Source organism: Tachypleus tridentatus, chromosome 7, assembly GCF_004210375.1.
Source record: "Tachypleus tridentatus isolate NWPU-2018 chromosome 7, ASM421037v1, whole genome shotgun sequence".
In the NCBI taxonomy this organism is placed as follows: domain Eukaryota; kingdom Metazoa; phylum Arthropoda; class Merostomata; order Xiphosura; family Limulidae; genus Tachypleus; species Tachypleus tridentatus.
Window position 1 is genome coordinate 159,349,591 of NC_134831.1, and position 17,121 is coordinate 159,366,711.

Here is a 17,121-nt window from a genome sequence, read left to right on the forward strand (position 1 = left end):
TATAACGTTTTATGAGTTTTAAAAAGGCAATAGTGTCGCAGAAACTACGCGAAACATTCAAGGTGTTTATGGTGCTGAGTCTCTCTATAAAAGAAAATGTCGAATGTGGTTTTGAGAAGTTCAGATCAGGTGATTACAGCTTAAGTGATGCACCACGCTCAGGTCATGCTGTTGAGTTTAATGGTGACTTAATGCTGGCTGCACTTGATGAAGATTGTGCTGTAACAGTTGAAGAAATAGCACTGAAGCTTAATTCAACCTATTCAACAGTTCACCGTCATCTGCAAGAAATTGGAAAGGTGTCAAAACTTGGAAAATGGGTCCCCCGTGATTTGACAGAAACCAACCTTAGAGCAAGAATAGACATTTGCACTCCTCTGCACTCTCGTGAACTCATTCACCTTTTCCGGACAGATTAGCGACTGGAGATGAAAAATGGATATTTAATAAAATGTTAAGCGCCGCAGACAATGGCTCAGTGCAGGTAAACTGGCCAAATCACAGCCCAAAATGGACCTCCACCCTAGGAAAGTCTTGTTAAGCGTTTGGTAGGATATTGTGGGTGTGATCCACTCAATGCAACGATTACATCAAACTTCCCTTATCAACAGTTAGGGCGCTTGAATGCTGCACTGACAAAAAGAGGTCGTACATTATCCTGGTGTAACATAACACCTTTACGATTGATCAAGATAGTTCTGAAAAATTCGGAAAAGATGATAATCAGATGGAGGGAAGATCTGGAACACATGAAGATGTTAAAACTACCCTCTCTATAGTCTTTTCCTTCAAATCCCAATAATTTTACAGTAGTGGCATTCAGAAGCTTGTGAATCGTTGACAGGAAGTAATTAATAATGATGAAACATACATTATTGATTAAATAACATTAAAATCGTTTGAAATCCTTTCTCTTTTTCTGAATTTAAAATCGGACATTATTTAAGGGATGACCTAATATCATAAACTCATTCTGTGAGACATTCTCCAGTGGTTCAATCGTAAACCTAAAAGCCTATAACGCAAAAAACTGGGTTTCGATACCTGTGCTGGGCACGGCACAAATAGCCTATTGTGTAGTTTAGTGCGTATAATAAAGAAACAAAATGTTTTGAATGCTTTTTAAGTCTTAACGTAGAACCTCATATGTCTTAAATCCCTAAGGTTTGTTTGCTTTTTAGAACTAATCCACATTTAGCTAGTTGCTGTGTCCACCGAAGAAAATGCAATCCTGGGTTGTACATCCATAGATATAAAGCTGCCCCACAAAGGGAAACAAGTCCCATACAGAAACGAATGAAGAATGAAATGAAAAACAATATTAATAGGAGCCTAAGACTTAAACCTCATGTCGTTCATTGCTGAGCTCAAAAAACCTCAGTGAATTTCCTTACAAATTTTAATGACTTATTAACAGTAGCAAGAATATATCTGTCTCGTACTGAACTACGATTCTTACTATCAAAATGTGAAAATTTGTATTAACGGGAAACAAACTAATGTTTAATTAGGTTTGGATCCCGAGTCATCATGCGAGCTGTTTGTGCTCTATTTTTAATCTGTTTATATGTGTGTTTTTTCTTATAGCAAAATCGTATCTGCTGAGCCAACTGAAGGGATTCAAACCCCTGCTTTTAGTGTTGTAAATCCGTAGACTTACTGCTGTACCAGCAGGGGATTAATCTCTTTATTAAAGAGATCTATTAAATTATATTGAAAGCCTCAGTCTGAAAACAATAACGACATCACAAAAATATCAAGTTAAATGCACATGGAAACATACATACATTACACAAACTGTTTGAAGAAAAGGTCATTTATTTATTTTACTTTCATGAAACATACAACTGTCCGCTAAGTGTCTTTGTTTTATAAAATATTTGCCCCTATGTAAAGTGATCACATTACCATAATAACTTTACCTTTCATTTCTTTCCATATTGTTTTACTACCACAAATAAAAGACTCAATGTTGATATCGAAAATATCATACTTGAATGAAAATGTATATTTTAACCCTCGTAATATATATTTTGTGTGTGTGTGTGTGTGAATAATAACAGATGTCCTAATGTTATAACAGGTTCTCAACAGGAGATACACAAAATCACACTGTTAACACATTGCCTTTTTCACTCTCCGGAGTGATCGTTTGATAAACCCTAGCTTTTTTATCGAAATGTATCACTAGGTGACGCTTTTCTTCTAGCTCGTAACATTCTTCCTCGTCATCAGACAGACTGCTGCTCTGGGTGTCGTCATTAGTCCGAAAGCGGTGAAGATTGGTGCCGACCAGAATGAAGATTATAGCGGCGTAGAATACGATGACTACCTAAAAACATGTTTATCAAATGATTAACAACTATATACTGACTTTATAAAATATTACTTTAAGCGCTTGGTAATAAACTATTTGCTTGGTGTCATTACGTTAACATGATTTTTAAGTGTCTTGTGTACATTCTCATGCTGTGTTTATTATTACATTGCAAGTGATTTTTACAATAAAACTCTATTCTCAGTCAAATATTTCAACAAATTATCTGTATTATCAGTCTATGAATAAAATGAACACCGAAGTTGTCCATTTATTGTTCCGTTATTAATGACTGATTAAGGTTTTGTTTCTGTGATCAATGTTGCACCCTCTCCTGGTGAGATTTTATTTATGTGGTGACGCAACACAATTAAATTGTATCGGCCTAATTTAAATATATGTATATATTAAACAAATAAACAATTTGAGAAACGTTTCAAATATATAGTTTTATGACTGATCTATTTGGTCATTCACAGATTGTGAATAAGCCACGTCTGGTGAAGCGATGCCAGCAACAGAATCCTACAATAATTTATTTTTTCTCTAAATCCTGATACTAAACAGCAGTGTGTATAACCAGTGTAGAAGAACTAGATATATGTTTCACTGAAGCAATAAAGTTCCTTCAAGAGCAGTGCGTCCATATGCCTTTTTTTATGTTAGGAGTCACGACAGTTTCAACTTTTTCAATTAAACTGAAGGAGAGAGAGAGAAAAAGAAGGCACCTTTACAACAGGTTCCAAAAGCAGATATTATTTATATATATAAGATAAAGTTATTTCACGTTATGTATCAGACTAAATACTCTTTAAAAATAGGGAGACTTATTCCCCTATCGCTGTTAAAACTTCTTACCTTCAGATGCAGGGAAATAATTATGGTAAAATAAATTCCATATATATTTAACTGAAAATTCTTACTAAGGTCAGTAGTTACAAACTTACCGTGACATAAATTATGGCGTCTGTGGATTGATCAGGAAAAATCACCCGGACAGTGTGATGAGGATCTACCTTGTGGGGTCCTGCTGCTTGTAAAGCACTTGGTGTTATCGTATCGTTGCACATACCGTTTGAAAGTAGCCTAAAGTAGAAAAAACAAAACTGTTTAAAAAATACTACAAAGGACTAGCAAAGCTAAAATTAAGGCCTAACCAGGAATAGGTTTTTTCTAAACTATTTCTATAGTATGATATCTCCATAAAACTCTTGATTGTGCTTACTTTAAATCTACTTTACCTTTGCTATGGTAGTAATCATGTATAAGATTTGTGTAATACCATTACAATTCGTAGATATTTCAATAAAAATTAGTTTTATTAGGATATAATGATTATTTTTTCCTTGTTATATGCCAGTGTATCAATTAAGTTTAGAATTGTGAGTTTTGATTTCCTTTGTTTGTTTATTTTGCTCACGCATGTTTAATGTTAATCGTTACTCGTATACAGAGAGATGATCTGAAACTTAATTAATAGCTTACACGTGAAACATTAAAAGATATGTTTTAGAGATATTAACACAAATCTACGGATGGGATTTGTGCACTATACTCGCAACAGTTATCGAAATCTGATTGTTAGTGTCATAAGCCCTCAGACTTACTACTAATATCAAGAAGTGTTAAGCAAAATGAAACATTCTCACTATATTAGGCACTTCGAAAATAAAAGACGCACGTTTGTTTGTTTTGAATTTCGCACAAAGCTACTCGAGGGCTATCTGCGCTAGCCGTCCCTAATTTAGCAGCGCAAGACTAGAGGGAAGGCAGCTAGTCATCACCACCCACCGCCAACTCTTGGGCTACTCTTTTACCAACGAATAGTGGGATTGACCATCACATTATAACGCCCCTACGGCTGAAAGGGTGAGCATGTTTGGTGCACCGGGATTTGAAACTGCGACCCTCGGATTACGAGTCGAACGCCTTAACCCACTTTGCAATACCGGGCCAAAGACGCACGTACTGACCTAATCTGAAAGAAATTTGACACAATTAAACTTTCAAACTCTCAATGAACATAATTCGGAAACAAAAATGCAAAGAGCGGAGTGTTTTATTTGATCATTTAAGCAACCATACTATGCTGCACATTAATGTTATGTAGCACATCTGATGCTTCTGCACATCATGAGGTCGTTTATATTGTTTTATTAAAACTTGGTACTTAGCACTTTGGAGAAAAAGAACTAAGTGAAAAAAGAAAAATAATTTATTCCCTGCTCAACAAGGGAAGTGAGTTTCCTGTGAATAGTCAATCACTCCTTATCCACTTTCTTGTGATGACCAGGCGTGTCCTAAGTGCTTAACACCTGCTCTGAATACAAATCCGACGATTTGTAGTTTTTTGTTGCAAACAAAAGAAAAAAAAAAGATGATGGTACAACTGGAGTTGACGATTTCTATTACTGATTATGTACCTTGCCTTTAATTCTTCACCTTAAAAATTAAGAACGGCTAACGGTGATAGCCCTTGAGTAGTCTTGTGTGAACCTTAATAAACAGTTAAAATGTTTATCTTCTATCGAAATGTTCTCCCAGTGAGATAGCTATAAGTTTTTAGAGTTGAAACATTAAAATCTGTGGTTTGTTTCTAAAATCAAACAAAAATATTGACTGGTCGCTTTGGTTTTCTGTAACGATGAAACAGACTTGCAGTATATATACTTGAAGACTGCTATCAGTGTAATTTTATTTAATAAAACTGTTTATGGAGACAAGAAGGTATTCTAAACACAGGTATAGATATCAAACAGGTTTTGGTATGATACTGTTTGTTAAAATCCCTCAGTTAAGCCTTATTCACTACAGAATATTAAATTGTAGATGTTTACCTAGGCGACACCAATTTCAGATTTCTAGCTTGAAACTCTGATAGCTCAATAGCTAAAATAGGTACAGCGGCGTTTCTAGGGATTTGTGTGCAGTAGGCATTACAAGGCACAGAGTTAAATTTGTGGGGAAAAAAAACTTTTATGCCAGTGACAATGCAAATAAAGAGGATTTTGAAACCTTAAAATAATGTATCTCAGATGAAGGCTGTTGGGGAGGAAAGCAGAACTATTCAATGGAAGATACCCCGCAACAAGACCATGGAGATGTGCCTCAACTATTCTCGAAACATTATAACTTCTTTTGGCTCTAGTGATCATCTTGACCATTGGCCTAATTCCATTAAAACGTGATTTCAATAAATGTTAAACCAGTTTTATGGTAGAGTTCCTAATTTTCTATATGCCCTAATGTTCACTTAATCCTTGACCTCACTTCATTAAAATACGTGTATTATGCCCTAGTAAGGCAGATATGCAAGGTAATTTCTAATTTTCTCTATTAGCCCTACTATTTTCTTTAGAGAGAGTTACTTGCATAAGAAAATTTTATTTCATCGACTATAAAGTCACGTTTCCATAAACGTGTAGTTAATAATTTTATTTACGGTAGAAAACACTTAATAAAACATTCTTAAGGTATAAAGTACTTGACAAAACATTCTTAAATTACAAAACACAGAATAAAACATTCTTACAGTAGAAAAAACTCAATAGAATATTCTTGAGGTAGAATACATTTAATAAAACATTCGTAAAGTATAAAACCGGAATAAAACATTCTTATGGTAGAAAATATTGAATACAAACGTCTTAAAATAACCTGGAGTCAATATTATTACGGTAGTGAATAAATGAATTTTATCATATTTTATTCAAAAATCGATATATAACAATTTGTCCTGTCAAAAACCTCTTTAAAATATCTCAGTTGATTACGCTGCGACATTTCTATGAACCACGGTTTAGATCTATTCATTTCTCAAGTAATACCTGCACGATCAATAAGTCCATAATACGGCCAGTAACGTCCGTTTTCCTTCCGATATGGCGATTCACGTGTTCTTAGTAGTTGATGGTGGCCCAAGGTTTAGTACTACACCATTCTGTCTTCATGTATGTTCTGTGCATTCTAATAAAGAAATAGGTTTCCACAAACTAAGAAAAATGAATCGGCCAATGGACATACGTAAGCACGTGCGTGTCATATATCTCACTTAACTTCTTCAGTATTGCGCATAAACTTCCCTCAGTCGTTCCCATGTGAAGGACTACTCACCACCAGATGGCGAAAGAGTTAAAAATAGCAAAATATATTGTCCGATTACCACGCTATAATGACATAGAACAGCTTTACTAGGCGTATTTCGCGGTCATTGCAGAGCACGTGATCTTTTGGAGGGAAGGTTGGACAAGAACATCACATAAGTATATAGATATATATGTCTACGTTCTTTTCTTGTAACAAGGTTGCATATAAATATATATGTATATATATTCCTACTCTATTCTATCAATAATTAACTAGAAACGTGATTTTCGTGACCAGCCTATATTCCTAGAATGTTATTTAAAAGTAAACCTCTATTGCCATAAAAACGGAAATTTAGCCTTTCAACGCAAAGTTTAACGTGCTTCGACAAGTAATATGAATAGTTTGTCCTACGTTGATCATATTTATGGAACAAAATTGAAAAAGCTAATAGTTGTTTTTTTTTATTTTACTATTATCACATGCGATTCACAAAATTAATAATAACCTCTTGCCCTATTTCCGAAACTTAGCAAGATTAACTGAAAGTCACACTCTTAAAAAACTATAACGAAGATCTTCCATGGACGTCACATTTTGTTTTGTTTCGGCTACCCGCGTCATCCGTAATTCTAAAACGATAGGCTAAAGGGAAGCAAGCTAATCAATACTACCAACCTTTGAGCTACTCCTCAAAGACAAAATAGTGGGATCTGACTGTCATGCTTATAGGTGATTCAGTACTTTATGTTAAAACGATTTGGAAGCCTCACACAGCATTGTAGTTCTTGTCACCACGTCTGCTCTCTCCAACAATTGTGCATCGTGACAATCTTCTTGCGGTGTAGTCTTTATTTTACTATGCTCTGTCATAAGGTTGTCATGTCTAAAGCATATCCCTCCTCTCTGATAACTTTCCATATGATATTTAGTGTACGAGGACGATAGTTTCTCAACGTCTATTTCAACAGTCCGTCACAATAAAAAACCCATACGCGTTGTGTCCGGCAACTTGAAGTGTCTTTGTATGAAATAGCATAAATATCTTTCTCTGTATACAATATTCAAACAGGACTTTGACACAACGACTTTCCGTTGTTGATATATTCATTCATTTACATAGACCATTGACATAAGTTAATTTCTCTCCTTACTTCAGTCCTACCAGTTGCGACTATATTTTTAATTTCTCCTTTCCTCCTAACGTGTCCAAAAAACTCCAACTGTCTTTTTCTGATGTTAATTAGCAACTTCCTCTTGCAGCATGTTCTTAAGAAAATATCTTCATTTGAGATGTGACTTATCCAACATACCTTTAAGATGAGCCTTAAGAATCACAAATTATTTGCTTAACTTTCCTTTTCCGTACTTGGTGATATTGTCCAACATTCTGATGCATACATGAGAATTGGTATAATATAGCAATTCAAAACTCATAACTTGGTTTTCATTAAAATTTTACTACTTGTTAGTATCCTTTCGAGTTTCAGAAATGCATCTTTTGCCATCTCTATTCTCCATTTTATTTCATTTTCACATTTACCATCAAATTTTAACCAACTTCCCAGGTAGTTGACTTCTTATCTGTTCTCTATCTACTTTGAGATTCCACACCAGAATAATCTTCTGTGTAATTACCGTACATTGTTTTTTCATACGGTTAATAGTTAAACCATTCTTCTCACTTTCACAAACAAATTTATCTAAATTTTCTACAGCTTCTCTTCTGAATCAGCTATTAAAACTGTATCATCAGTATAATACAAGTTATTCTTAGTTTTGGATGATGTCATTTAATTCATTTTCTATTTTCACTGATGCAAAAGTTTTGATATAATCAATAAAACACAGGAAACGGTTTTTGTTCATTTCCATTGCTCTCTCTAAAAACATTGTTACCATAAACATGCCACTTTTTGCACAGCGACCATCAATAAAACCATATTGAACTTTTGCGACCTCTTCTCTTATTCTACTCCTAGCTCTCATCATCAACACCTTTATTGGATCTTTTTCCAAGGATCATTAAACTGATGGTTCGATGTTGTTTACATTCAGTGGCTCCAGTCTTTTGGAAAGCGCAATAACGATCTAGTTACTAAGATACAAACATATTATTTATTCTGCTGCAATTTCATATCGTCCTGTAGCTTTATTGGTTTTCATTTTACTGATAACCGTTCTTACTTCTGACTTTATAATTTTCCATTCATCTGTTTTCTTCATAAAGATTGAGTTTTCTCTATGACTATCGTGGAATAAATCTTCAATATGCTCTGTCCATATTCCCAATATGTGTACTCCTTCATAAACATATCACTAGTCTTAGCTATTATACATCTACTAGCAGTGCATCCTCCTTTGCCTGTGATGTCTTTAATATTTCTATACATTTATACAACATATTTATTTATTTATATTTATATTTATATATATCTATATATTTCTATCAGGGACTCCCTGAATACTGTTGCAGGTTTTCTCTGATTTGTGAAACACCATAGATTATGGTTGGCAAAACACTACAGTAAATTTCCGTTTTTGCTTCAGGTTGCAGTGCTCAAGTAACTTATTGTTGTACAAGTTACACAAGGCATCCGCCAAGTGATATGACCCGCTGTACAGCGCCAAATAGCCAAATATGTTTCATTTTCCAACTGCTTGAGGTATACTAATTAAACAGATATTCCATTGAATCAGTTTTTATATACGTGTTTCTTTTTTCAGACAAAGATCTTTCCTGATTATTTTTATTGGTACACTTGAGCAGCTTTAGCTACTAACACTTGTGTTCTACAAATCCCATCTGTTACAAGATTCCGCACGTTACTTTCAACAGTTTAGGTATTAGTTGTTATAAATCTCTTTTTAGATAGTCCTGGTGCTCCAAGTTGATCAATATTTCTTTGTTTTCCAATACTATTAATTAGAAAAGTTATCCTGCTTCTTGTAAAGTATCATGCTTAATCCCGAACTTAATTCATCTTTAGGATTTCAATACGTGAACATTTTATCTAGGGTAGGGTTGTTACACACCTCTTCCCAAAAGCAAAACATGTTTTGGTGGAACTTTACTACCGACATAACTGCAAACAATGTAAAAATGTAGTTCTGATACATTCCGTTCTATTGAGATATTACATCGGCTGTGGTTGTTACGCGACATGCTGATTTGCATATTCTAAATAATGTTAATATAACATACTCAATGCCAGGCCCTAAATTGTGGAACCCGATTTTCTGGGAGCAATGTCAGGACACTATGCATCTTCAGCTCCATAGGGCTGGCCACTAGCACACTTATCCCCATATTTTCTTTTAATATTTTTCGTAAATATTTATAACATATATCATCAATAACGTAGCAGAGAATAAGGCTCAAAGTATCAAACAAGATATTAGTGCAGTCAAAACACAGGTGTTGTCTTGACTGCCCTCAGACGCACGTCTGCCAATTCACAACGCTAGAAATCTGGTTTCGTTACCCGTAATTGACAGAACAGAGATAGCCTATCGTGTAACTTTGTGCTTAATTACAGACTAAAAAACTGTCTACATTAATTTCATGAGAGAGAGATAAAAAAATCACCCCTTATCGACACATCAGATTTTATCAAGAGTTCATAAGGGTTCTAAGGTAAAATATATCCTCTGAATTTGGTCACAAAAACTTTGTGTTAATCAACAATTTAACTAACTGAATGGTAAAAGGTGTTTAACTTTATTTCCTTGTGTTTTTGACACGTATTACACATCCATGTAAAACAGCTTAGTATTATTAATGTTGGATGAAACTACGTTAGTCGTGTTACAGAAATGCATATAGATACCGGAGGAGAAACAAAATGACAGCTATTCTGAAGGTGCATAAGTGCAAACCTTTTATTTGTTTCAGTGTACGCAGTTACATCTCGTACAAAGGAAGTGGGTAATAGTTCTTATCTGTTTGTTCCACTGGAACCGGATTATCCGGTGCTGCCTTTCAAGCACGAAAAGGATTAATTTATGTCTTTCTATGCATAAATGTGTGTGTGTGTGTGTAGAATTACTTTTGCAATTAATTAAGGAAAACGTTGGCAAAGTATTGTAACCATATAAACAAATACAAATTACAATCAATGTTTGATATAAGGCCTTATGTGGTTTAGTAGTGAGCGTAATGAGCAAAAAATTGGAGAGTCCAGAGCTAGAACCTGCGATACGATGCACAATCAGCTTTGAATGTGCTATAAAAGTATCATTTATTTCCACTATTCTGAAAATAGTAGCCATATAATACCTCAACTTAAAGTTAGTTATACTGAATTTATAAGGTATATTTTGGCCGTTTAGCCAGCGTAACACATAGGGTTCCGGTAGAGTTAAAAAATACCAAATACTAAATCTATATATGGTGCGACTAGTGTTGAAAAATATAAAATATTAAATTTGTATATGGTGGTGTCATCAGACTTGAAAAATACCAAATATTAAACCTATATATGGTATCATTAGGTTTGAAAAATATCAAATACTATATGTATATATGGTATCATTATGGTTGGAAAATACCAAATACTATCTCTTTCTCTTTTTATATATATAAATGGTAAAGATAAAATTGATTGCAACTACTGGCAATTTGTATTAAAGCAGTCAACTTAAAATATTTAATCTTGATAATTAAAACCAGATAATTATTTGCATTATCTCTATTCAATATTTTTGTCTCTTCAAATGTCACCTTCAAATAAACGTCTAATTCCTGGGAGAATTAGAAACGCTTTACTTTTACGCTTACTTTCACAGCTTTTGAAATACAGAATAAGAAAAAAAAACATAAATCAAGTAATTTCAAGATCGAAATTAATCCCACTAAATATTCATGGGTTCCCTAAATGTTTAACATGAAAAAACGAGAGACTTCACCCAATTTAATTTCGAGTCACTTTTACTGAGTGTTAAAACAAACAAGAATTCAACAAAATTACTTAACATGTAGACCCCACAGTTATTCATGTCAATAAAGCTCTTTAATCGACAATAACTCATTTTAAAAGCACTTTAAATATTGCTGTTTTTAATATCCGGCACAGGAATGAATCTGGCATTATAACAGGAAATAGAAAGCTAAACATACTACGTTCATTTGTAGTCAGTTATGGAGCTTTAAAACATTGAACATCGCGCAAAGCTACATGAGGGCTATTTACGCTAGCCGTCCCTAATTTAACAGATTTAACTCAGCCCATAAATTTTCAAACGGATTGATATAAATGATTGACCTGGCCATTCTATAACTTCAATTGTCTTATTTTTAAGATATATTTTAGCGACTCCACAACTGCAAACAAAAACAGAAAACAAAAGGAAAACGTCAGTTGAGAGAACAAAATAGCTCTCTGATAAAAGTTTGAAAAATTATCAAAGTAATCCTTGTGTCAAGAGACATTATTTACCCAATTTTCATTTTCCAAACTTTGGCCATCTTGGATTAATAAAGTCATTAAAATGGTCCATGTTCTATATTTAGAATCATATCATAAAAACAAGATTTATTACATTTGAGAAAGTATGAAAATTGTCATTAAAATTACATGGTTTTAGGCTCGTTCATAAAAAACCACGTAACATGATGTATATGATTTTTGTATACTTTTAGTTAATACTTATTCGTGAATAATACAGTTGATGATGAAAATCAAGTAAAAATTGTTGAAAAGCTCAGACCTGGTACATGATTATAAGCTGCTCAAATCTTAGTGTTTACAAAACAACCTTTCCTAAAATAATTGTTAAAGTTTACGCGATCAAATAAAAGTAATTAGAAGAAAATTAAAAGAAAAAACGTTTTTGGTATACGGTATGATAATTTTTAATTTCGATTGTTATCTCCTACTACTGATGGAAGGCATTTTGCCTTCTATGCCTGTTTGACATACAAGACAGGTCTATTTAGGTTATAGTAAAGCTTTATTGTCTGTTTAACCTATAAGACAGGTCTGTGTGTGTTATAGTAAAACTTGATTGTCTGTTTAACCTATAAGACAGATCTGTTTATGTTATAGCAAAACTTGATTGTCTGTTTAACCTATAAGACAGGGCTGTTCATATCATACTAAAACTTGATTGCCTATATAACTTACAAGAAAGGTCTTTTCATGTTATAGTAAAATTAAATTTTCTGTTTAACCTACAAAATAGGTCTGTTCAAGTTATAGTATATTTCGCTAAGATGGATTTCATCTTACTAAGGATGTATAAGTAACTCCAACCTTATTATTGGGTTTTATACATCAGTCAAATATCCTTCTAAGCATAAAGTAGAAGTAGCAGACACATTATGAATTACTAAACATTTTTAATCTTCGTCGGTTACTTTCCTAGTAATCTCGGTGACTTACAGCATTGACCTCTTAACAACCGAACCGTTTTAATAAACCACATCTATTGAAACTGTTCGATCTCTCCACTTCTTTCGTTCTTCGACAAGACATAATGTGTTTCATTTTCCCCATCTTCTCTACATGGGATATGTCAAGGGTTCAAGTTTTCTCATTTTCCCTTTTTATTAGAACATTTCTAAACTGTTTCACTGTCTATAGTTCCATTACCTTTCCTAAATGAAATATGTCCTAATTGTTCAATTAACTTTACCTTATTCATCTTCTCTATGTAAGATAATCTTTATAGCTCTACATGAGGTACCTGATATTCTTATGCTTCGATTGTCTATGTTTCATTTTTTGCCCTATATCAAATATTTATAAATGGTCTTTACTGGGTAATGCTGATTAGCTGCCTTTCCTCTAGTCTGTAATCTCTAATTTAGTGCTAGCTAGCAAAGATAGCTTAAGTGTAGCTTCGGGAGAAATTCAACAACCAAAAACATCTTCTCCATGTGGAATATCCTCTGCTGATTAAATTATCTTCATTTTCCTGTTATTAAATAAATACGATGTGTCGATATACCTGTTCACTTCATACAGTAATGAGTTATTTGTAGACACTAAAATAAAATCACAGAAGAGACGCTTAACGTTACAATTTATACTGTTATGACGTCAGTAAAACATGCGCATGTCATGAATCAGGAGAAAAATTGTGTGCTCTCTAGGCTACAATACATCATAACATATAAACTTATAAAGTAAGAAATAATAATATTTATTACTCCTAATTTATATTTATTTATTCTTGAAAAAGAACACCTTTGAAGATCCTGCACGTGTACACATAGTAATTACAATATATAAACTGTTTCTTGAGAAACCAACTCTTCTAAATATTAAATATAATAGATCTCTAAATAACACTGCAAACTACTGGCACTGACCATAAAATTTAGATCGTCAAAAATTCCAATTATCAAAATTCCATAATCCATATGAAAGGGAAAACCTTATTGGTTTCTTTCCTTGTATTAAGCAAGATGATTGGCGTTTTATGCTCGTGAAATAAACACGTCACTTTCAGACCTACAAGAATGTGGACAGGAGCAATAATACACAGCTCATCATCACCCAAATCACGTGCTTAAAAGGACGTTCGTACATGCTTCAGCTTTGCTATTTCCGCTAAAATTTTTATTGACCTGTCTAACATTCCATCCCAAATTTGACTGATGGAAGTTTGTGGCGTTTCATGGACTGTGTCATCACTCTTCATTAGGTGATTGATTGCATTGCAGAAATTCCCAGCAAATTAGATAGATGGGAAAGCTTAGAAACAGCTAGATAGATACCACGTCAGCAGATGAAGAGAGATACGTAATTTATGTTCGAAATGTTCACTAAGAAACCGATTTTTTATAGCAAAAATTTCTGTTTTAAACATACAGAACCCTGTAAAATCACGAACTATTTCCATGCATTATTTGCTTCAATTAAACTAGTTTTAAACGACGGTAGGATTAAACTAATGATAAATATTAGAAGTGATAAAAATAATCCAATCAGACAGAGCAACTGTAACTCAAAGTGATTTATCTTTAAGTTGAATATATATCGGAAAACTTGAATTTCGTCTCTCTTTTTTAACCAAACGATTCTTCATTTACAAAATTTTTAAAACTTTTCTTTAAACTGATTTCTTAGCATAAGAGGCTACTTTAGGCGTACTGTGGATAGCTTCAAAAAACTTTAAATACACTCAGAATGAAGTAAATAAAAGAATTTTCAAAAATATCTCTAGTGTGTGGAACCTGAGGAATTTTATAATTAGCATTATAAATATTTTAAAACTAACGTTAATTTAAAACCTTTTCAGTAAGATACTGATTTTAAAAGTTACTGATAAGTTAAGTTAGTTTGCAACCTGAGTTTTTTTTAGGGATCTCAGTTTTTCCTATAAGAATACCTGATTTTGTACCTCTAGAACATATTAAATATCAATAAATATTTTAAAAATACCATTAGGTTTGAAGTATCGTATCTTTTGTTTCTGGTTCTTGGATAATAACATTTGATGTACGTAATGCATGCAAAGTCTTGCTCTCTAAAATATTAACATGTAAAACCTGAGGATTTGACAGACATTTGTATAACGCACTTGTGGCCCTAAAATGTTTAGGTGGTAACGAGACAAGAATTACGGAACCTCAGGTACTCTAAACTTAGAAAGGTCACTGCTACATACATTCATTCAAATCATTTTTAATAAATTTAATTTAATTAATTAATTAAAGATTGAACCAAAGACCGATCGCTTTCTCAAACTCTCTCAGATCTGACTGATGTTGACCTCATTTCAGATCATACCATTCAGTCACAATGTAATTGGTCTGATACAGCTACAAAGAACTTTTGTTATTTAAGCCGATGTCTGCGAACAGTGTTTGCTTTTGTTAAATTGTGTGATCTAACATTGGTTTTGATATCTTTTCTTTTATAAAAACTGGTTAATTGAAGCTACGGAGACCATCAATAGAACATAAATGCAGCTAATAAGCTGGACAAGAATTTGTAACGTCATGCTTATAATGTATAACTAATCAATGCTCAGTATCTCGAGCGAAGTGGCGACAATATACAACGTGGTATGACTTACCAAAGTTCGATATTTGGGGCAGTGTCTACGATGTAGTATGACTAACCAATGTCCAGTACCTGGAGAGAAAGGCGACAACCTACGATGTAGTGTGAATAGCCTATATTCACTGTCTGGAGCATAATCTACAATTTCGTGTGATGAATCAATATCCAGTATCTGTAGAAGATTGGCGACATCCTAGGATGTAGTGTGACTCACCAAAGTTCAGTGTCTCGAGTGGAATAGCGACATACTACGATGGAGTGTAACTAAGAAACTTCCAGTATCTGGAGTGTAATGGCGACAATCTGTGATGTAATATGGCTAACCAATGTCCAGTATGTGGAATGTAGTGGCGACATTCTGCGGTGTACTACTGTGACCCAAAAGAGTGAATTGTATTGAAAGCTGGTGAATTTCACAGTAAATAACGTACAAATGGCTGAGAGAAGTTCAGATCTCACTACCGATCATGTATCAGCTGAGACTACCAGTTACATGTCGTCTGTTTTTGAGTGACACACATTTCATGTCAGGTGTGTCAGTTGGTCCTTTTGGTTGCAGCAAGAGAGATGCAAATTTACTGACGCAGCTAATTATAATTTGTTATTAAGATTTGCCTGGCATAGCCAGGTGATTATTTTGCCTGACTGGTAAGCTGAGAGTCGCGGGTTCGAATTCCCGTCGTACCACACATGCTCGTCCTTTCAGCCGTGACGACGTTATAATGTTCGGTCAATCCCACTATTAGTTGATAAAAGAGTAGCCCAAGAGTTGGCGGTGGGTGGTGATGACTAGCTGCCTTCCCTCTAGTCTTACACTGCTAAATTAGGGAAGATAGCCCTCGTGTAGCTTTGCGCAAAATACAGAAACAAACAAACAAACAATTATTGATATTAAACTTTCCGAATGATACCACAAACCTGGCATGAACTAAGTAACATGAACAACTGAGAAGTTGTATACATAGCAAATTATCATACGTTATGAGCGAAAGTGAAGAAGAATAAAATAATATTTCAAGTGCACTATATTTCCTGTAGTTAATGCGACGAAGCCTTTCGTTCAATACCAGAGCTCATCAAACTGTTTAGGACACGACAAACATAGTTATGGTGAAGATGTTGTTTCTATCTTTAGTTGCTTGAACAAAACTATTTCAGTGTAAATTATATTGGTCTAGTGTTCTGTACGTATTAGTAAGAATATTTAAATCAAAACTACATATTTACGTAAAACACGTCATATGGATGCAAGCTTCTGATTCATATACATTTATTTCAAGCCTTCCAATGTTTAAATTATCGTTTGTTTTTACTCTGGTTTTTGATTGGTTGATAGTGCTTTTGCAACTTTAAGGCTGCACTTCAACCAACCTAATTTTTAAAAAAGTATTTGAAATAATGCTTAAAAGATAAATAATTTGTAACTAAGTCGAAACGTGTAAAAACACACAGAATCGCGTATTCTAATTATTTGTTGTTAAGCGTAAAGCTACAAAAGGATGTCTGATGTCTGTTCATTATGGTTATCGAAATCTGGTTCTTACCGATATAGGTTAAAGGTTGAAAATAATAAAAAAATATATTTAAAAATAATTATCAAACCCAAACTTTATTCAAATTATATACAAAATAGTTCTACTATTTTTTTCGTTTGATTCATTATCACGAAACCAAATGTTCCTCCTCCCCAGGTAAGTTTGAGGA

At 33.7% G+C, this 17,121-nt stretch overlaps 1 protein-coding gene across 2 annotated transcripts in view; it reads right to left on the minus strand.

Moving 5' to 3' along the window:
* Nucleotides 1-1,835: 1,835 nt before the first annotated feature.
* LOC143258189 (uncharacterized) overlaps nt 1,836-17,121 on the minus strand; it is a 42,998-nt gene continuing 27,712 nt past the window's right edge. Inside the window, exons 1-3 of one of the 2 annotated variants that reach the window (XM_076517195.1) lie at nt 6,145-6,386; nt 3,265-3,403; nt 1,836-2,332 (exon numbers count right to left, since the gene is read on the minus strand). In XM_076517195.1, coding sequence (XP_076373310.1) covers nt 2,108-2,332; nt 3,265-3,387 — 348 coding nt within the window. In that variant the 5' untranslated portion in view covers nt 3,388-3,403; nt 6,145-6,386 and the 3' untranslated portion in view covers nt 1,836-2,107. Of the gene's footprint in view, nt 2,333-3,264; nt 3,404-6,144; nt 6,387-17,121 lie in introns of those variants that run through there. The other variant, XM_076517194.1, reaches the window with a different exon arrangement.